The following is a 22,454-nucleotide window of genomic DNA, read 5'->3' as shown; positions in this document are numbered from 1 at the left end:
CTGAATACAATGCTTGAATCAAAATCTTTCCAATGAAAAATCATCCTCTTAAGAATGTTCACTTCATCGTTCTGCTGTGTTTTTTTCATTCGGAAACATTATTTCCTTATTGGGATGAATAAGGTGAAGGATGATCCATTAATTTACATTGTTAACCAGTTATTTAATAGAGATGATAAATGCATTTTCTTTCATGTTAATTAAAAAACCTTATTTAGGGAATTCAACTGGAACAAAGCTGTAAAATCTGAGTTGGTTTTCCGATATTAATCTATCTAACACTTTATTTGATTTTTTTTTAATCACACAAATCTGACAGTTTGTTGGTTTGAGGTCTTGTGACATTTGAATCTACTGGTGTAAATAGAACTAAAAGCTTATACCAAAAGTATATACTTTTTCAGAATCTGAAGTAGAATTTTACGCAAACGTTTAACTAGTGGCGGTACAGGAGTCACTATAACCAACCTAATAATTACAGCAGGTTGTAGTATTGAATGAAATTGTCCTTTAAATATATTTCTTAATTAAAATCTGAAAGTAAATTATCTTAGCTTGTCTTCTGGATTATTTTGTTGTTGCACTACTCATATATGTATATGCTATATTCATGCTCAGAAACCTACTAGTTGTCAATTCTATTCCATCAGATAAAGAAAAACACTGTGGCAATTTAATGAAACATATTTTGAATAATTATATGAAAGAAGAAATATTAAACTTTCACGCTTGTGAATTTATATCAATACAAAACGTGAGAACAAAAGGAGGATTAAATTTATGCTTGAAGATCCATAAAGGCTAAGATAGTCTGGCAGCTGATTCTTTCTCCATGCAGACAGAGAACGCTGCCTCGTGACTAATAACATGCAGGGGATTGATTATCATCATAATTAATGGCGCACATTAGCAGCGAGATTCCTAATAAGATGCTTTGATTTATGGTTCACAAAGACGATAAAGGTTGCGTTTCCTCTGAGCTCATCCATCAAAGATGTAAACGTTGTGACAGTCTCGCGCACCTGCTCAGGTGGAGTCATATCTGATCACAACCATGATCAGACAGTCAAGAGACACAGGCTACAGGGCAAGCCTGGGGAAAACCAATGTAAGGGGATTTTGACTGTGATGAATCGTGACGACTAGGTTTGTACGGTGACTCTGGAGGTGGTAGGTCTTGTTATGCACTCACATGTCTGGCACACTTTTCTAATTATCTGCCACGGTGGACAATGTGGGAACAGACTTGACATATTAACAAGCCCTTAATAGTGATGGTTATTTAGAGCTGCTCAAATGATGATGTAACATAAACCCATGTTGGGTTTACCCATGTAGAATAACGATGACGATATATTTTATTGCCATTCCGTGACACATTTGAGTTAAATAAAAATAACCCTCAAATTCCTCTCTTTTTTCAGATCTATTAATAATGCACTGCCCTGGTTTTCCATCTGATCTACGGTACCAAGTGCTGCCCACATGCTGGTCTTTCATCAACCTACAATGGCAACCAATAAGAGCTATTGGAATGTCTTCAATTGGAGCTACAAACTCAAAACACATAGTTGTCACAGTCATCACATGATAACACAACATCAACTTATCAACACAAAAAAATATGTTTCAAAGAAAAAAACATACTGGATATGGGAGAGTAAGACTTTAACATTTGTAATATGTTAGTGAGTCACATGAGTTGGGTTGTCACATTGGTTGCCCTTCAAGGAAAATCGTATCATTTGTTGAAGTTGTACATGAAGTAACTTAGAAGTGGAAGATAGTAGAGCAGTGTTACGGGATAATGCAAAATATAGGATAGGTAGGGCAGAGAGAAGGTGAGAGAAGGTGTGTCAATGTAGGTAGATTTGTATCCGTATGACTGGATAACAAGGAAGAAGATAAGGATGTTTTGAGGCTGGCCATGCAGTGGGAGAGAGCATCAATATTGTGTAGCTAGGCTAGGCTGATAATAATAATAATAATGAAGGCTGATGAAGGATAAGGATGGCATGTGTCATTTGGTGAAGAAAGTCAAGGAAAGATAAAATGACTTTTCATGAACTGATGAATGAAGAGAATGAAAGCGTGAGGAAAAAACGACGTGATTTGAAGAATGAATAGGATTCACACTTTGAGGATATTGGTAACACTTGTTGAGACCAAGATCAAAGGACAGATTAGCAACAGTAAACAGCATGGTTTCCTTACTTTTATTTTATTTTATTCATTTAATAGACAAGAAGAGAGAAGTTCATAAGCAGTTGCTCTTTCTTTGTTGATGTAGAAAAGGCCTATGACCGAGTTATAGGAGAGGGAAGAATATTTGAAAGCCGAGAGGTACAGTAAGAAATGTGTGTGAGACTTTGGAATTAGCATTTTAACTTTTCGCATCTGTTTTTCCTCATTCTAACTTTAAATTTCTTCAAAGTTACAACTCATAAGTGGTCAATGATTGGTATAATCAAGTTTGCCATTTATTGAATAATGGGATCTGCTGTAGATCTCACGCCTTAAAAACACATATAAATTTAATAATGCACTGAGAATTTTTTGTACTTCAACCTTTGCTGTACATGAGCAATCGGACTGGCACCAGCATGCAAATTCACATCAATCCAAGCTTGCATTCTTTCCACACGCTCATCCACTCCCCATCCACCTCCACCCAGGTCTCTGCTGGCCTCCTTTCTCAGCCAACTCTGACAATGCTAATGATCCTCACAGGGGCACGGGATGACGGGTGACAGAGGCAGCCAGACCGAGGCTAGCTGTCTGTGGAGGGTAAGGGGGTGTAGAAAGCGAGGTGTATTTGTGTGTGTGTGTGTGTGCGTTTGGGGGTGGGGGGCGGGGGGATAAGAGAGGAGGTCAAGGATGGTGGTGCACTGGCCTCGTCTCTGGTGATGCGTCGGGAGGGATGCATCGTTCCCCGTCTAGATGGTAATTTATTACATGTAAGACAGGGCCTGACACCCTGAATCAGCCTCCATTCAGATCACATTGCTGGCCTGGGTGGTGGGAGGGTGTGTTTGTGTGTGCGTGCGTGTGCACACAGGGAGAGGGGAGGGGTCAAGCCGAGGTAAACATAAAGAAAAAGAAAGAGGCGAGTGGTGGAAATGGAGAAACATGGAAATAATATGCGAAGAGGAGAGATGTAGCCTCAGGCATTGGTGAAGGATTTGCCTATTTCCTTATAGTTAGTGTATTTATAATTCAGATCGGCCCCTTAAATAATTCACACACTAATCATATCAAAGTAAAGTATGTAGGATTCTACAGATCAAAAAGAAAAATCCAACTTTTAGCAGAAAGAAAAAAAACCATTACATTGAGTTATAAAGAAGTGGCTGTAAAAATACATATTTGGTTAAAGAACACATAAAATATAGGATTTATTTAATATTTTTAATTGTTTAGTATTTGGTTTCCCCCAATTTGTAAAGCTTGGTTAGATAGAGATAGAGGCAAAATAGTAAACACACATGTATACAATTAAGTGAAGATAAAGTGCAAAAAAAAACAAAAACAGAAATAGTGTATCTGCCTGGATAATTGATTTTAATTATTATAGTCCACTTCCCAAATGTCCATTATTTCAAATATTTTAAGTCAAACGGTGAAATATATTCGAATGTAATCTGATCCAACAACTAACCTAAGTTAGGTTTTCATTACCAACCAGGCAAGACTTGAAAAATCAAAAGACCTTTGCATTTTCTGTGTTTAATTTGCTACAAATTGATCAATTATGTTTTATTGACAACATTAAACTTATTTTGTATATTTTTTGATCATACAGTTTAATCAGTTTATTACATTTAAACAAAAAATAAAAAAGTATCATTGCAATCTGAAATGTAATTACGATCAATTTAAAATTATAATCAATAAATCTATTGCTGCTGAACCAAATCATATTGACGCCATACAGAATAAAATGTGCTGTATGATGCATGCGTAAGCGATCAAACAAGTTACAATATTTTTGTGAAGTTTGAAACATAAAGCAGAGATGCTTTTAAGTTGCTGCATCCGGATTCTTGCCAAAATAAATTAAATAATAAAAAAAAACGTTCTTAAATTCTAATTTTCGGCAAAAAAAATGAAAAGCTCAATCGCCAAGTTACATGCAATTGTTATTTCAAAACGTAAAGAAAGTGAACAATTTTAACAAAGAGTTTCGGTTGAAGATTTAAAGAAGTTTCCCTTTTTTTAAATGAAAAACTATTTACTGTAGTGACGCAAACTTAAGTTGAGGAGTTTTGCTTTTCTGCTAAACAAATGTAACTTTGAATATTAAAAAATAACTATATTTTAGAAGAAAAAAAATGTTGAAAAATTTAAGATCGAATAATTCTTGCTAGTCGTATAGAATTTCTGTTTATGACATGATTCAAGTAGCATCATTTCATGTTATATTTTGCTATGTATTAAATTATATTGCTTATTAAACATAACGTGGTTCAGAGATGGTATGTTTTATTTTGAAGGTCTCCAGCAGAAATGACCACTGTTGCTTCCGTCAGCTTCACGGACTCAGTGTTGGGGTCTGCTTCTGCCCACCCTGCGCTCCTATAAGCGCCTCCACAGCCAGACCGCGGCCAGTGAGCGTACGAGCGCACATAGGCATGGACTTCAAGATCCTCTGAGACTCTCGCACAAGAGGCCCCCCAAGAGCATTCCACAGCAGGAGCCCCTGATGCCCGCAAGAGAAGCGCTTGTGTCAGTGCGCGGGATTGTTTCTTCACACCTGGGCAGATGAAGTGAAAACTACCTTGTGATTCATCAAATTGATATCAAATCACTACAATCACTTGGAGAAAATTGTCGGAGTGGATATTTATAATTCTGAAGACCTTGGACTTCACTTCAACTTTACCACTTGAAGGTTTTACGCGTGGAGATGGCGCAAAGGGTATGTGAGATTTTTATTTTATTTTTATTTGGATCAATGTTATTTGATAACCATGTAGTTGTCAACGTAAAGCGCGTTTCTATTGATTCTAATAACAACACTTATTTAAACTTGAATTAATAACACACTATTTTACCGGTGAATTAAAACCTTTTCCTTCCCACTGTGACGCCAGTACGATGAGTTGGCTCACTACGGTGGCGGCATGGACGGAGTCGGGGTCCCCACCTCCATGTACGGGGACCCTCACGCCCCCCGGCCCCTGCCTCCGGTCCACCACCTGAACCACGGGCCGCCTCCGCACCCGACCCAGCACTACGGAGCGCACGCGCCGCACAACATCATGCCCAGCAGCATGGGCAGCGCTGTCAACGACGCCCTGAAGAGGGACAAGGACCAGATTTATGGGTGTGTGTAAAATCCACTTGAAATCCGTGACACAGATCACACCAGAGAACTTCAAGTGGTCTCAATTATTTCAATCCCGTTTCAGTGCGGTTATTATAATAATTATTATAACTTTAAAATGTGTTTAATTACATTCAAGAGCTCCTCAGACGAATAAAATGTATCTTAATTCAAATTAAAATCTCTGTTTGTAGACATCCATTATTCCCTCTCCTGGCGTTGGTGTTTGAAAAGTGCGAGCTGGCGACGTGCACGCCGAGAGAGCCGGGAGTAGCCGGAGGAGACGTGTGTTCCTCGGACTCTTTTAACGAGGACATCGCTGTGTTTGCTAAACAGGTACAGGAGTTATTACCACAGTTTAATCATTTAAATACGAGTTCATACAGTATAAGACTCATCGACTGTCAACACAAGTTAAATTAAAAAGTAATCTTTTTTTTTTTTTTTTTTTAGATACGAGCAGAAAAGCCGTTGTTTTCATCCAACCCAGAATTAGATAACTTGGTAAGTGTTTTCTTCTTCTTCTAAAAAAAATAATCGAATAAATACACATTTTAAATGTATTATGTGGATTTTTTGTTTGGTGGGTTTGTTTTATTAAATTGCGTCTGCGCCAGAAAATGTTATTTTTCGAAATCGTGAAAATTCTTCGCAATAAAATATGTTATATTTTATCATATATAATTCGCGTTGATATCTGTTTGACACGCACGTGTATTTACACCTTTCTACTTTTCAGATGATTCAGGCGATCCAGGTTCTGAGGTTTCACCTCCTGGAGCTAGAAAAGGTAGAGTCGAGACGAGAGTGGATGTTATTTTTATTATGTGAACGTGGACAGCGATGAACGATATTTACATTTACAGGTTCATGAGCTCTGCGACAATTTCTGTCACCGGTATATCAGCTGTCTGAAGGGGAAAATGCCCATTGACTTGGTGATCGAGGAGAGAGACGTGTGCAAGTCGGACTTCGACGACCTGTCAGGATCCTCGACGAACCTCGCAGACCATGTAAGTATCGCTGAAATAAATCAGTAAATTAATCTGATCTATTTGGTGTATTACTTCATACCGCTCCGAACACACTCGTTGTAAATTATCTTTTAAGAATAGAATGTATATATATATATATATATATATATATATATATATATATATATATATATACATGTTAGTAAAACTTTGTTTTTTATATATGTATATTTATTTATTTTTACTTTGTGTAAAATTTTTACAAATTGTGTACAAAGAGTTTTATATCAGTTGAACATTGAAATGATAATTTAAGTACATGATAAAGTTATTTGGATAACAAAAAGTTAAGTTAGAATTTTTTTTTTAGAATAAATAAATATATGTACGTCGACTTCATGTAAATGTACGATATAGCAAACAGTTTGAATATGTCAAATATGAATAAACTTCATTTAAACTATATATATATATATATACCAAATGAACACCCTACCAATAGCAACTAACAACTAAAAATAAAGGAATAATAATGTATTGGTTTCACAGGTTAGACAAACTTGCAAAATAGAAGTGGTACAGAAAATGAATAAAATATATAGAATTATGTACAGTTTAATATTGACACAGAAAATATTTAAATACAACTCAAACTTATAATAATCTTTAAATTCGTAAACTTTGATTGATTGAATTTGTTTTATATATAAATATATCCTAAAATAATTTCAAATTGGAAAATGTAATTAAAAAATTAAGTATTTTGTTAACACAACTTCGTGTAACTGAAATGTTATTGTTTTTGCTGCCTTATTAGTTTTATTTGTTGGAAATATATTTCATCAGGTTTAAAGGTCGAAAAATAAACAAACGTGCTAATGGTATATTGTAGGGAACTTCATTTTAACAAAGGGACATATTTAAACTGGCTCAAAAGGACTACATTTATATAAAAACAGTATATTTTGTTTTGAAAAAAAGAAAAAAAAAGAGGCTTAGATATATATTTAATTATTTTAATCAATACAAATTTATTTACAAATTTATGAACGACATGATAAAGAATATTAGAACACCTCTGTAGAAAGCAGGTCTTTTTTCCGATTGCACACTTAACAAAAATAGTTGAGGACACTGGTTGATGTGACAGGACACTCTTCTGCTGTAAAGTTTCCTCCTGCTAACGGCTTCTACATAATAGATGTCGCTTTTCTCCAGCCGCACAAACAGGAATGTTAACCACTGAATGCACTACGGTCTGTTTATCATTCACCAGGACTAAAAGGATGCGTGCAAGATGTGGGTGTGTGAAAAAATGATGTGATTCTACATTATAGTCATCCAGTCTCGCTGGCAAAAGTGCTCTCTATCAATTGGTACGGAGGGTTTTCGTCACTGGGAACTTAATATGATATAATTTAATATAATAATACTATTTTATCCGCACAAAACTAATTAATCATTTTTCTTGGGAACATCTAACAATTGAAATTACATGTTTCTTGTTCCTTAAAAGGTTCTTCAGACTGCTGTCCTAATTGCATACTTTAAAAGACTAAACTTTACTACTAATAGTAAAAAAAAGTTGTTAAAATACAACATTTTTGGAAACAATGTTAAACTAACTCCTTCCAAACCATTGTGAAGGGATGCTGTGTGTGTCTAATTGTTGGAGTGAGAGCATCTCATATACGCTATGTATTTAGTTTGATGTTTGCGATAACTCCATGGTGACTTTTGTCTCTTAGCAACTGACTTACATTTCTGCTATGTGACAGCAAGCATACATCTTGGTTTTTAATCGCAATTTCAATCAATTCAAAGTCAGCCAATTCGAGGTCAAAATTTGCAGCATAAAGTAAAGATGTTTTGTGTCACCTGTGCATGAATCCAATACACATGTCATCTATCCAGCCTGATTTTTAATTGGCTCTAAACAGATGGGTGTCTGTAAATAAGAGCTTCATTAGCTTGATAAAACACATGGAGCCTCTTTGAGTAGCTGTGTGTACGGAGGAGTTGTAATTATTGTGTAGCCTGGACTAAGAAAAGAGGACCCATCGTTGAGAGGCCTCATTCACACTGCGCCATTGTCCCGCCGCTTCTTGTTGTCATCTGCCAAGCTCTTCATCTGATCACCATCCGGCAAACAGCTGACGCGAAGAGCCTAAAGAGGGAGATCTGCTGTTTGGCTTAGGCTTATGGCCGTTTGAGTGGTCTGCTCACGGCTCCCTTAAATACTGGGTTTCTGCTTCAAGCTTCTCACAGCAGAGCCGGGCAGTCAGAGGGTGCACATGTTCCTGAGCTAGACATCACTTTTCCTTACCATTTTCTCATTTTCTTCAGGCAGAATGGTAACTCTTTTCACCAGTTTACTTGCTGACTTGCTATGCTAATCACACTCTTGTGTCTTTGTGTCTTTGAAAAAAACTGCATAATGGACCTCATACTGGACCTACTGGACCTATCTCATGTGTTTTACCCCCTCTCTCCTTCTCTTTTTCCTCTGTTTCCTCATCTCCTGTCCCCTGGTGTGCGGACCTTTCCCTGACCTCACAGAACCCAGCGTCCTGGAGAGACTTGGAAGACGCCCACTCCACACCATCCGTCGGCACCCCGGGACCATCCAGTGGGGGACACGTCTCCCAGAGTGGGGACAATACCAGTGAACTCGGTAAGAGAGCCAGCAGGCCTGCTCCATATCAAAGATTTGACTCGCTGTTGACCTCTTGGCGAGGCCCTACCACCCTGTCACCGTGAAGGTCCATTCATGAACGCTCATCACTGCTATCTCAAACCAAACAGATAAGGAATAGGCTCAAGAGGTTGGCTCCGGCCTGTTTCTGAACATGGCTCGGGCAACGAGCGGTCGGTTAGAAGCGAAGCAAAACCAGAACAACTTCAATCCCATAAGACGTTTTTAGATATGAGCAATTGAGAAAAAACGTTTACAAATCTCTGTGGAAAGCTGTGCAATTTAACATTTGAAATTAATTGAGAAATTAAAAAGAACTTTTAGAAGAGAACAATGTTTGGATCTACTTAAATTTACAGAAACTGTTATAATTACAAGTTTGCATTCATAATAAATATATTGAAAGCAAATTAACAGGAAATGTTCATTTTATAAAAACTAAAACTTTTGAAAAACCCTGCTCTAGCTATCGTTAAATAATTTGGTCCAGAATTATATTTGTACTTTATGAATGAATATTTAATTTATTTCTCACCTCATAATTTATTCAATAGAATGTTTTCTTATATATTTAAAATTCACATTATCATTTTAATGTATAGAAAAACATGTAAAGACAATATACAACATAACATTTCTATATTTCAAAAATTGATATTAGGTTGAGTAAAAACTAATTTTACAGAATTAATAAATGTGTCTTCTACCACATATACAGTGAGGAAATGTAACCTAAATGGCACATTAATGATGATTAAATAAATAAATACTGGGATAACAGTCCCAAAATATTTTGGGACTGTTATCCGAAAGATTACAGAATGTTTGTACAGTCACTTAAATAAACAGTGCATGCATGTTGCAAATGACCCCAACTATTATTTAATTGTTTTCATATATATGCATTTGTCAGGGTTGTTCCATCCGAGCTTGACTGAAGAGGTGACACTCACTCACTCCCTTCTGTTCCTTCAGTCTCTGCGAGTTCTAGAAGTGCTAATTGGATGCTATAAGGGTTTTATGGCTTGTTTTTGTTTTTGTTCCCTTTGGCTAAAGTAAAAATAGAAAGACTTTAAAGCAACTTTCCTCCCGCTGCCCATCAGGCATCAATGACCCGAGCATTGTCCACAACAATGGGAGGATGCTTTGCAAGACAACAGCAATCGCAAGGATTAGGAGACAATCAGAAACAGATCAAGGACTTCTTTGTTTTTTACATCAAGCACTCGGTGAAAATAATATTAGCTATCTTTGATGACTTCCGGGGCAACATCATCCGAATTCACCTCTTCATTATGTAGAAGCAGGGGCCGGTGGCGGGCTGAGAAAGGCTGCTGTGTTGCAAAGCTTTCTTTTCCTTTAGGCTTTTTAAACAACAGAGGGAGGGAGGGGACCAGGGTCCTGGCCTTTTGACCTAGCAAAGAATACATAGAGGATGGGGGTGCTGGGTGCCCCCTGTGGGGATGTAAGGACAGGGCACTTTATATATGCAAAATAATAAAGACGAAGACGGTATGATCAGAGCTGCGATTGCTGCCGCAGGATCGACGGCATGCTACCTGCTGCTTCTCCCCGAGCCTCCGTCAAAAATGTATATCCCTCTCAATGAGTCCAGTACATAAAGGGAAACGTGATATATGTAGGTGGATTTGTTAGTTTATTCAAATGTTTCTATCATTCAGTGTGAAGCTATTTTAAAATTGGCGTGATATATTTTGCAAGTTCTCTTCTAATATTCATGGCCTCTTATAGGCCAGTGACACTGTACCCTCAAGCGAAATGGGTTCAGCAGTGAGTAAACAAACTGTAAAAACATCACCTTTTTATTGCTGGAGGTAATAAAATTTAATAGGGGGGTAACCCACAACTCAAAATGCTATTCAAAACTTGACTTAGCCGCAAATGGCTCGTGTTGAAACATTTTTCATTGTCATATTTTTGCCTTTATATTAAGATCATCTTGGCTTGTTAACCTATAAAACTACTTAATAAAACAACTATTTGCATTCCTGTTACTAATAATTAAAATACAAATATGTTCAAATGATTTTGATAACAGACAGAAATATGCTTTTTCTAGCAACATTTATTTCCTAATTAATTTACTGATTAATCATAATAATATTATAATATCAGATAAGATATAAATTGGGTTTATTGTTCCTACTTTGGGGACATTTAGGTTTGCAAAGCACAATTCAATGATTAACCACACAAACCCATTAAATAGAGACATTGAATACACATATATGAAAAATCATGAATAAATAAACATTATAACAATATAAAATAATAATGAATAATTTACAATAGTTACAATGTCGATTCTATATATTCTTATTATGCTTTAAGATTAATCAGTTTTTCAGTTATTTTTTGTTAATAATCCTGAAAATCCGAGTTATCATTAATGGATCATTATTTTCTGCCATCTTGATGTAGTTTTTCAAATCAGACTTCACTCATGTATTTGTCAATAATTAAACTATTCCAAAATGTATTGGCATTATAAAGTGCACTAGAACGATTCCGGGGAAGAAACGGCATAAAAGCCTGACACGAGTGATACATCTCCATCAAAGAGGGGAAGTGATTGTTGGTGTCATTAGTCATGCCTCTCTGATCTGATGAACCCTTTTTAAATCCACACTCTTTTGGGAACACTAATGTGGTGGCAGTGTGGCTTCCAGGCCCGGCTAACCACAGGTGGATGATCCCATCTACTGTGTGGCCAGTGGTTGGAATCATAGCTGTCGACTCCCAGGCATTTGGTTGTCGGCTTGTAAGCTGTGTGATATGCAGAGCGCTCCCTTTGATAGCTCGGCCCCTAGGGTTACTGCTGCTGACCACAGCTAGAGGGGCCGAGCTATCCTTGGAATGTTTGGAAAAGGGTTTTCCGGGGGAGGAACGTGTTTGAAATGTCCATCACAATAAGTGAAATTAAACAAAAGGCTAGTGGGAGTGACTCTGAAAAAGGCCTACATGTTTGAGAAATTTAACGTGAGAGAGAGGAATGTGTCAGATTTTTTTTTTGTCAAATGCAAAGCCCAGAGTGAAAGAGGAGGAATGTGGGCGAAGTGAAGGTGCTGACATGCCGATGACATCACGGCATCACCGCGACTGCAGGCTTTTCCTCCTGTTGCGTTTGTCATGCTGTGGATGTTTTAAACCGCCAGGAAGGGGGGATGGGAGAGTTTATTTTAGTAGGAACATCAGCACTTACTGTATGTGACGAACACATTTTGATGAATGTTAACGATAAACTTTTTAAATTTTTTATTATAAAATCAAGTATTTGAGAAAAAAATTAAGCAGATTTGCTTGAAGTACTTATATCTAATGGTTACATTTATAAGCATAAACATAACTATTTCTACAACTTCGTTGTCCACAGGCATCCGTTTATCTAAATAATTACTATAACACACATCAGAATTAATATGAAACACTTCAAAAGGAATTTAGAAACTAACAATAGTACTCTGTATTTTTTTTCTTTCATGATTGGTCTCTAAATATAACTATTAGGACTATTTTCCCCATTTTAAAAAGATTGCAGATAATATAAACACTTTTTTTTGGGGGAAATTGATTTTATGAAAGATTTAAAAACAGCTAAATAACATGCAATAAAATAATTTTAGCATATTTAGCTTCATGTTATACTTTTCGCTCTTTTATTTTTGCTTTATAGCCACTGTATAAAATGTGGTCCCCAAGGAAATCGCCCACCACCGACGCCATAGATTGAAACAACTCCTTTCTTAATATTAGCTTCAAGGATTCCCTGCATTTGGTGTGTATCCGGCCTAATAAGGGGAGGAGCTGTGAGTTGTCACCGATGATGGATCAGGGTCCCGCTGAGCTCATTAGATAAACCGCACTGGTTTTGCATCACTGATGCAGATGGTGGTTTGGCAATCAGTTTGGCTAGCCGCTCCTACTTTGTCTACATGTCAACCACTGGCTGCCCTCACGGAGTAACAGTTTCTGGACAGCGGACAGCAAAGAGAGAAGATGATGTCCATTAGAACACGCTCCCCTTTGTAAATTTCAATATTTCAATTGAACAGCAACTGGCTCTTTGTCAAATATGTATACATTGTACAGATATTATATATGCAGGTGGTAATTAAACAATGACTTTTCATTTTAAAGGTTAATACAATGTTTTGTCCCTGCAAGATTAGAAGAGGATATGCCTTTATTCTTTCCAAAATGGTGAAATTTAGATTGTCACAAAGCTCACAAAAACAATAATTAGCACACAAACAGTTAAAGACATACAGTAAACCTACTAATACATATAACAAAAACAATATTATATAAAAATAATATATTAAATAATAAGTTAATAAATAATGAATAAATGAGAACAACAGTGTCAGTTTTATCTTGATCTTTAAAATATATACTATATTGAATATTGTTTTGATTGTTTAAGCGCTTTGTGACCCTGGTCTGGAAAAGCGCTATACAAATAAAAATGACTTACTTACTTACTTACTTAAATTCAGCATGATCAAAATTAAATTGAATAGAATGTCACTATGCAGAAAGCATCTGGAAAATGGCGTTCCAAAGTTGTTTAAAAATATAACGGGCTTTGTAGAGTTCAGTGTGTAAAAGCAGCATTTGTGGAGCGAGCAGGAGGGTGAGGGGATATAAAGGGAGGAAGACGACTCTTCATATCTTGGGGTGCTGTTCTTTTCCGTGTATGTTTTCCTACATCGCTCCAGGGCAATACGCCAGCCATCCCTGCGGTAATGCACCCTCCCTCCCCCCAGCTCCACCCACCCTCTCCTGTGTCACGCGTGCAGACACTGGCAAGCATGGAGGGTATAAAATAAAAGGGGGTGAGGGCGTGGGGGGGGGGGGTGCACGGCAGACTCGCACGGGTGTACGACTTTGAGACTGCACCGTCACACACTAGTTAGATTGGCTGAGTTGCCGGGGAACAGTCAGAAGCGATTAGTGTAGCTGAGGATCTGCCCTGCGGCTCTCCCTCTCTGCAGCAGAAGAAAGAGGGATGACGAGAGGAGGTGGACCGGGGTGGAGGCGGGGGTAGGTGGGGGTGGCCTGCCTTCCGTGGAGATAATTAGGCCGAGCCAGTTTGGCCTGCTACTTCTTCCTTTTCTTGTCTTTTGCTTTTGGTTACCCCCGTTTCTCATCAAGCGCCTAATAAGCCATAATGAATCACTCGAACGTTGTCTCAATGTTTGCTCAGTGGATCTCACCGGGGCCGTGGCACTTGGTCACACAGTACCATTCAAATACTGCCAGCTGAGCGGCGAAGTTCCAACCTTTTAGACGTTGAAACAAAGGTTAGTGTGAGCGCTGTTTCTCTAAGTGAAAACATATTGGAAATATGAATCATAAAGTGAAATGATGAATCAAATAATTCAAAAGGTCCAGAAAGTGCAGCAGATATTTACAACTTTTTTTTAGTGAATGTCAATTCTAACGTTGATTGACGAAGATTGAAGATTGCACATCGGTCTCTGCCAGGGTGCACTCTTGTCCGACACTGGGATGCCATCCGTGAAAACTCCCACAGCCCCCCCAACTCTCCTCCAGCCTCTGACCAACAAACACATCCCCTTTTAATGTCAATATTCATTAGCTGAAATATTTATGCATGAATATGGCTCATATAGGCGCGTTTGATTGATGCATCTCCAAAAACAAAAAGACATGCCAGGGCAAATCTTAAGAAAAGTAGGGTTTCTGTCCCGCCTCGGGGGAGGAGTCTCTCAGATGCATTATTCACATGCCCTCCAGGCAGGCTTTCAAGGCTTCTCTGCCTCGGGGGCAAGAAGAAATAACCACCACTGTTAAAAGTAAATCATCTCGGCTGATGCACAATTAATGGCGGAGAGGGAGAAGTGCCCCGCTGCACGACGAGTGAGTTTGCTAGTAGCGGCGGAAATCTCAGCTTTAAAAAAAGCCTCCTGCCTTGATCCATGCCAGCTTTCAGCTGAAATCAAAGAGGGATACCGCTAATGGCGGCATCTAGGGTCTGATGTTGTGTCGCAAGACGATCCAGCGCAGACGTCCTCTGTGATCGTGAGTGTAAACAGGGGGATGGGAGTTTACTGAACACTTGGGTGATGACTTCACTCCCCGCCGACACGCTCCTTCTGCACGAGCGTCCAACACAGCGTGTCCGGCTTCAAACAAGACAGCAGTTGACGGGTTTATACCTCTTCATCTTGGCTCGCCTTTTATTATTTGTTTTTCTCCTCCCTTCTTCATACAATGAATTCATTAGTCTCATTTCAAATGGAGGTCACATATAAATAAGAATGCATAGCACATATTCTGGGTGCAGCCTGAATGTTCATTATTCCATGTCAGACACGCGGCTCCTGCAGTCATGGGTTCATGTCAAACGCGTGGCTCAGATTGTGTTAATAGCTCTTGCTCTTATTGAACTTCCACACTACAAACCCCTCTTCATTATCCAACGGCCGGGGAGTCAGGCAGAGGTGATAGAGGGGGAATCTTGTGCGACGATGCCTGCTTACACAACTACACAATCTGTTTCACATGAAGGGATTTGAAAGTGATGCAGATGGATTAAGGTATTTCTTGTAACGTGACCCTTTTTGTTCTGTGATTGCAGGAGACGGCCTCGACAACAGTCTGGCGTCGCCGGGCACAGGAGATGAAGATGACCAGGACAAGAAGAGGCAGAAGAAACGTGGCATCTTCCCGAAAGTTGCTACAAATATAATGAGAGCATGGCTCTTCCAGCACCTTACGGTGAGAGATCCCGGGTCGCCATACTTGCTTTGTACCCTGTTTCAAACTGTGGATGTCATCCTAACAGTTTCACGGACTAATCTTATCTCGGATCTTGGATTTATCAAACCCATCTTAAATCCACAATGACCACCCACTGTAGTTATCTTCTAAGAGGTACATTGAAATAATTGAGAACAACTAAAGGTTCTTTTAAGCATACTACTGCAGCCTTCATAAAGAAATCAACAGTAGCACCTTCACAGCTTCTGAATTGCGAGAGAAGCGGTTAGCAAATTCCATCAATGAGGGCTTCACCTTTTATTCAAAGATCCAAAAGATACAAGCTCTTGGTTTTTACACATGTCCCACTTTTGGATGTGTTATATGCCCTCAGTTGTTTGTTTGTAAAAGGGCCACACATATCCCGCACTTGGAGTAATCCTTTCCTTTCCAAAGGCCACCTTTAGATTTGCTAGATAAAAAGGAGGATAATTGAATTATCCCCTCTCTGTTCTCAGTCTTCTTTCAGGACTAATTTGTTAAGCACAAGTGTTTGCCGTGGCAGGATGTGCCAATGAAAAGTGTGCAAGAGGACTTTGGCCTCTCAACGGACGACTGCAACACCCAAGCGATCAAGCATTCATCAGTCTTAAGGCGTGTGAATGGAGCAGGATTATGTTTTGTCCAACATTGCGGTGTGAGGCCCCGGGATGGAAGTCCGTTTTCAGGAGTTGTTCTCCCCACTTCTTATCGTGGCCTACTGCTATTGTTTCCCATTCTGCAGAAGTTTAAAAGCTCCCCATCGTGGCACGCTATAGAGAAAGCAGCTGTGAATGTTTTTGATTCATTATATTATTCATTATCACCCCATTAGCCGCCGAGTAACTGTTGGTTCCCGTACAGCCACGCATTTATCCACACGCAGGGATTAGTGCAGACGTTTGTGTGAAGGGGGTGAAGCCTAAATTCCAGAGTAGTGTAGTATGAAGCAGTGCATGATGGCAGAGCAGCTTTCTGATTTGGTTATTTAAAGGTATATATTAAATATGGAAACACGCTAAACTTGTGAGATGTGTGTTTGGCAGTGCCATTTAAAGTATTTGTTCTTTGATACACTAAAGCAATTTAATTGTGTTTTTTGGAACGTTAGATATTGGATGAATCAAAACCCAAAGTACCAAACAATACCTGAAATATAAGAATGTCTCATTTAACCATTTTTATCTCAGAATTTCACTGGTGCTACCTTCATAATACTATTTTTCCGAACTAATGTTAAGCGATTTTGGCAGATAATTATTTCTAGTTGTAGTTCATACAAACTGTCACTTTGCTCTCATCATTTTAACAAACACCAAACCCTAAACACTAACCAAACACAAGAGGTACATACGGTATTTTAGAAATGACTAACATGGATAGCCACTCTTAGGAAAGAAGTTCCTCTCCTGTGAATCATATACTTAAGGAATATAGTTATAGTTTTGGCCTGATGGCACTTTCAATTACAGAATTAATCAGTTTATCTATACCAAATCCTGAGGTGGTCCGTTTTTTGGGGCGCCAGTGCTTAGAATTCAAAACATGTGTAAGGTTACGCCAGTGTTCTAGTGGTGCGCTCTCTCATTTACATGTTTGAACTATTTGCATATGTGTCAGTGTCTGGAGCCATCTTGAAAGGAAGTTTTAAAAATGAAGTGCTTGCAAGCTCATTCTTCACCGCTGACCACAGGAGGCGGTGGCTGGCCTGACAGCAGCAGAATGGCGACTGGCCCACGACCCTGTTCCCTATACACGGCTCACCTCTGTCTGCCATCTGCCACCTTCTTCCTCCATCTCTCCCACACACACACACGCACGTGCACACGTACACACACACACATGCATATAACTAATAGAGGGAAGAGGGCAGAAGACAGGGGGTGGAGTGAGGCGGGGTAGAGGTTGAGGGATGACGGGGGGCCTGGCCTTACCGGAGCCTCAAACAAAAGGAACTATTGTGACTCTTTATATCCCACCCGATCGTTTGTCAAGCAATGTCAAATAATGTCAAATAGTGTCAGACAAAGCCACGCGCTTTGCCTGAAGTGTTCATGGGGGCCAACCAGTGGTCACTCATGTCTTTTTCACTGTGGGGACCCATGCAGGAGAGAGACTTGCTGAGTGTAGTAAGACCTCCTGAGTGGTGTTGGGTTTCCTCCAGCCCACACTTCGGTTGCCCTCAGATAAATTCATCCGGGCTAATGGCATCACACTAATTTGTCATGTTTTTTTGGTTCTTTTTTACAGCACCCATATCCGTCGGAGGAACAGAAAAAGCAGCTAGCGCAGGACACTGGCCTGACCATCCTGCAAGTCAACAACTGGTAACTTTTACACTTTTAATCAATTCACTTGTGTGAGTTTATAATATAGTTGTGCTTCATTAATATTTGTTTAATGTTGACCTCATTAGAAATGTTACTCTGTCGAATCTGGATTTTGTAACAATAATTATTAACTTTGATTTGTAATTAAAATAGCAAAACAATGCCATGTTGATGATTGGCAGCGGCTACTGTGCTACTAGCAAAAAAATATAAGTGCATGGCAATTCATTATTCTTATTTTATTAGTGAATATATATTTTAGCTGTTTGTCCAACCTGTAAAAAAAATAGTTTCACAAATTAATATCAATTTCTCATCCTTTTTAATATAAAGAAAACACTCGACTTCATATAATATAATTTAATTTCGCCTAGATGCAATGAGAAAATCTTTAAAATGTTTAAATAAAAATTATTGAATTGTGTTTCCGGTTTCATCTCAAATGCCAAATACATTGTTGACATCCTTGGCATGGACTTAAACTCAACGCAGATATCAATGTAGTTCAACACACTCACTGCTCCATGGATGAATTCATGCAATAACATTGGCAAAGCAGTTACCTCTTTCACTGCCCACGGCTACATGACCTAATCCGAATCAATAAACGATTTAAGAAGTGACTTTCTCCTAATGGCCCAGATTATGTCAATACGGTTGAGCCAGATTAGAAATCAAATCCTTAGAGACACACAGAAAGTCTTGAAGCAATGCCCAATTTAAACTAATGGTTCAAGAAATGTTGTCGTTATACAGGACACATCCCAGTCGGACTGTATTACTGAGCCAACTGGTGCACAGCATCAAGGACTTTTGTGCAACAGTGGATTCAGTTTTCTTTTCTGTTTAATTATTGATATTTTGTCACTCTCAAATGTATCTCTTTTTCCATTTGTTTGCGGCTCAGATGCCAATTTAAACTATAATTCTGAAAGGATTTATAACATTCATTTTCAAAATGTACAGTTATGGAAATATTAAGACTCAAGAATCAAACAATGCCCTTTTAACATTTAAAAAGAAATAAATGTGAATGTTTAGTTGAGAACATTTCTACTAGGATTTTAGCATCGTATCAGAATAAGCTCAATATGTCATTCCTTTTCCTCAGGTTTATCAATGCAAGGAGGAGAATAGTGCAGCCTATGATTGATCAGTCAAACAGAGCAGGTAAGATTCTGACGACACTAGATGTAATATTAATGTGTGTACAGCTTCCCTGAGTTCTGTAAATTGACTTTGTTGTCTCCTCTGACAGTGAGTCAAGGCACAGCTTATAGTCCAGATGGCCAGCCAATGGGAGGCTTCGTTCTAGACGGCCAGCAGCACATGGGTCTTCGACCTGGAGGTAAGAACATTTATCAAAAATAATAATTATAGTTTATGTGGGACAACTATCCTGCAGTTTTCAACAAGAATGGAATTAAAGGGAGTTTGGTGCACATCCCGCTTCCACAACTTCTACTTGCAACCTTACAGGCCGAAATAAATACTTTGACAACTACATGCCTTTTTAAATGGGTTCAGATAAAAACAAATAAATATTTACAGTACTTTGTTAAACGTGTACCATTGGGCAATATTATTTGTCAGCACCATTTGAAGAAAGATTTTTTTACCTTTTACCTAAGTTTTATTTTGCAAAAGACTAAGTAACACTGATTTATTTGCAATAGAAACAAATCAGAGGCATTTTTCAATTTACCATTTCTGTTAATTTCCCTTTCAGTCAATGAACCACAGTAAATAGATTTTCTTGAAAATATAAATATTTTTTAGAAAAATGTAAAGGATTATGAGTAAACTGGGGGTTGCAGGTGACATGACTTGTGCGAAAGTGTTTAATTTCATTAACTTTTTATAATTTATGAAGTTTATTTTCCATTCACGTGATCAGATACTGTGTTGTGCTCTCTCATAGAGTTAATATGTGCACTTCTCTATGTTCAGGGCCGATGGGAGGCATGGGTATGAACATGGGCATGGATGGACAGTGGCACTACATGTAAATCTACTTCACTTCGGCGAAACTGAACAACAAGCTGAGGTGAGTTCACCAATTCTTAAATTAATAATTAAAATGTATCTTGTATCTTAGGTAGTGTCCTTATCTCCATATTCTAAAGAGTATATATAGTATTATAAAACTTGGTCTTATCTCAACAACATTTCACTTTTAAAAATAGTTTTTGTTGGGTGTGTGAAGCTGTCATCTCAACGCAATCTGATTAGGATACACAGAATAAAATAGAGAAACATCAATCATTCACTAATGGCGTGGTACTTTTTCCCAAGACGCATGTCTGGGCAGACTAGGGTCAATGTGTCGACTGCCAGCTGTCAATGGGTGAAAGGGTGGGGTTTCAACAATAGGTTGCCATGATATTGCATAACGTGTGCGTGTGTGTGTGTGTGTGTGTGTGTGTGTGTGTGTGTCAATTTTTTTATTTAACTGAATTATCTTTTTTTTTTAAAGACACATTGAGCCCTCGACATAAAAAATAATATATATAATAATAGATAAATTTGCAAATTTGATTGATTCCTAAATAAATTGTCATCCTTCAATCATTTGTTAAAACATTCAATATATTGATTATTTTCAGGACAAATTATATTACGATAGAATAATAAGCGAGACGATAATGTATCAATAATTGAAATTCATAAATCAAACGTGAGGAATTTGTAATAACGCCAAACAAATATTTAAATGTACGGCTCCTCCTTTACGTGGAGATAAAGTCATTGGAGGCTCCGTCACTCAATCTTTTTCTTGCTTGCTTTTTCATTCCCTCCATCATTTGTCACAGTGCAATCTGATTAGAAAATCTGGGTAATACCGCCGTTCCTTCTCCTCCTGCAGTACTATCAGCTCCCCTCCACCGCTGACACTTCTCAAATCAAGATGTATCGCCTGCCGGAGGCGCCTGAGCAGAGAATTTTATTTAACACCCACTCTCTACTGCTCAATGAGCCACGCCGTAATGACACTTACCTTGATTAATAGACCTCTTTATATGTAAATAGGAGCTGCATTTGCTTCATTTTTTTTTCAGACCAGCCAATTTTCACCAACACATCCCAATGTTCTTGTCTGCTAATATCCCCCCCTACACACACACACACACACACACAGCTCTGCTAATGAACAGCTGATCATGATGGTTCATCTTCACAATCTTCACAGACATCTCTCAATCTGAACATGGTTTATGTTTGAGGAGTGTTTAATCTAATTATTTCTCACTGGATGATCATTGACTTGTTAGAGTAATAGCTCAGTGGAGCCTGGTGTTTTCGCTGCCCCCTGATTTGATCCATGGCAAGAGCATGTGCCAAGTGCAGCAGTAAATTTCTCTCCCTGGACAGCACGAAGTGTTTGGAGTAATATTAAGGTTCTTCTCCATGCACAATAAAGCCCAAGCCATAACATTTAACCATTTTGGAATACATGAGTGAGTCCGCTTCTAATTCCTATAACACAGCTGCTGCCTCCATATGCTTCTATCTAAACGCTTCATCTGAGATTTTACTCTCAATGGATCTGCCTAATCCTCAATGAATGATATAATCTTCCATCTCTTGTCACAGTTTCTATCTTGTGGAAAAAATCATGGCGAGCAATTGAATGCTATGACCAAAATATGTGGCGCTTGACATATTTGCCCTCCATAAAGTTTTTTTTAATTTTTTTAATATGGAGGTCGATTTTAGTTATTGCACAGTATGTTTTGGTTATTTAATACATTTCCCAAAATATAAATAAAGTAATATAATGGTACATTAAAAATATATTTAAATCTCCTTTTTTTTTTAAACTAAAGTAATTTTTTGAATTCATAGCTAATGCAAGTTTGATATACTGTTAACTAATATCAGAAGTAGGCAATTGTATTTCCTCAGGGGCCACATATACTGTGAATGTTGTCGGAGGCCAAGTAAAGGTAATTGAAAAAAGGACAAAAGTAAACTGATACAAAATAACAAAACATTTTTTTTCAATATTTACTTTAATTTTGTATTTTGAGGGACAATATATATTCACAAAAAGGATACAGGAATAGAAGGGAGAAAGTTCTAAACAAAGAACTCAAGACAGTTTTATTTATAGTTACTCTCATGTGCACACATACTCACACACATGCATATAACTAATAGACAAAACAAATTAAATTATTAATACATTTTTAGCTGTGAGGAATGTTTTCCACATGTTCTACTTGCACCTTATATGGGCCAAATAAATAAGATCAAACCGAGCCAGGCCTTGCCCATGGCTGCTAAAAATATATATTTGTATATATTTATTTGGGGATATTTTATCTTCCTGAATCTGATTC

The 22,454-nt window shown here is 38.1% G+C and overlaps 1 protein-coding gene across 1 annotated transcript; it reads left to right on the top strand.

Annotated features, from left to right (window-relative positions):
- Positions 1-4,860: 4,860 nt before the first annotated feature.
- Positions 4,861-20,157, top strand: meis2b (Meis homeobox 2b). The gene is made up of 12 exons (XM_087813119.1): positions 4,861-4,918; positions 5,094-5,326; positions 5,521-5,662; positions 5,780-5,830; positions 6,066-6,116; positions 6,193-6,339; positions 8,860-8,974; positions 15,621-15,760; positions 18,032-18,108; positions 19,223-19,281; positions 19,370-19,459; positions 20,062-20,157. Exons 1-12 carry the CDS (start codon positions 4,907-4,909, stop codon positions 20,118-20,120), a joined length of 1,176 nt encoding a protein of 391 aa, XP_087669245.1. The 5' UTR covers positions 4,861-4,906; the 3' UTR covers positions 20,121-20,157.
- Positions 20,158-22,454: the final 2,297 nt, after the last annotated feature.

This window comes from Callionymus lyra, chromosome 17, assembly GCF_982586985.1.
Source record: "Callionymus lyra chromosome 17, fCalLyr1.hap1.1, whole genome shotgun sequence".
NCBI classification, from domain to species: Eukaryota; Metazoa; Chordata; class Actinopteri; order Syngnathiformes; family Callionymidae; genus Callionymus; species Callionymus lyra.
The sequence above is the reverse complement of the archived record's forward strand: the minus strand, read 5'-3'. Positions and strand labels throughout refer to the sequence as shown.

Excerpts from the sequence above, each read along its gene's own strand:
- meis2b (XM_087813119.1), top strand. Across the intron at positions 6,117-6,192 it reads ACCTCCTGGAGCTAGAAAAG|GTTCATGAGCTCTGCGACAA; the intron begins GTAGAGTCGAGA and ends TTACATTTACAG. Across the intron at positions 15,761-18,031 it reads GGCTCTTCCAGCACCTTACG|CACCCATATCCGTCGGAGGA; the intron begins GTGAGAGATCCC and ends TCTTTTTTACAG.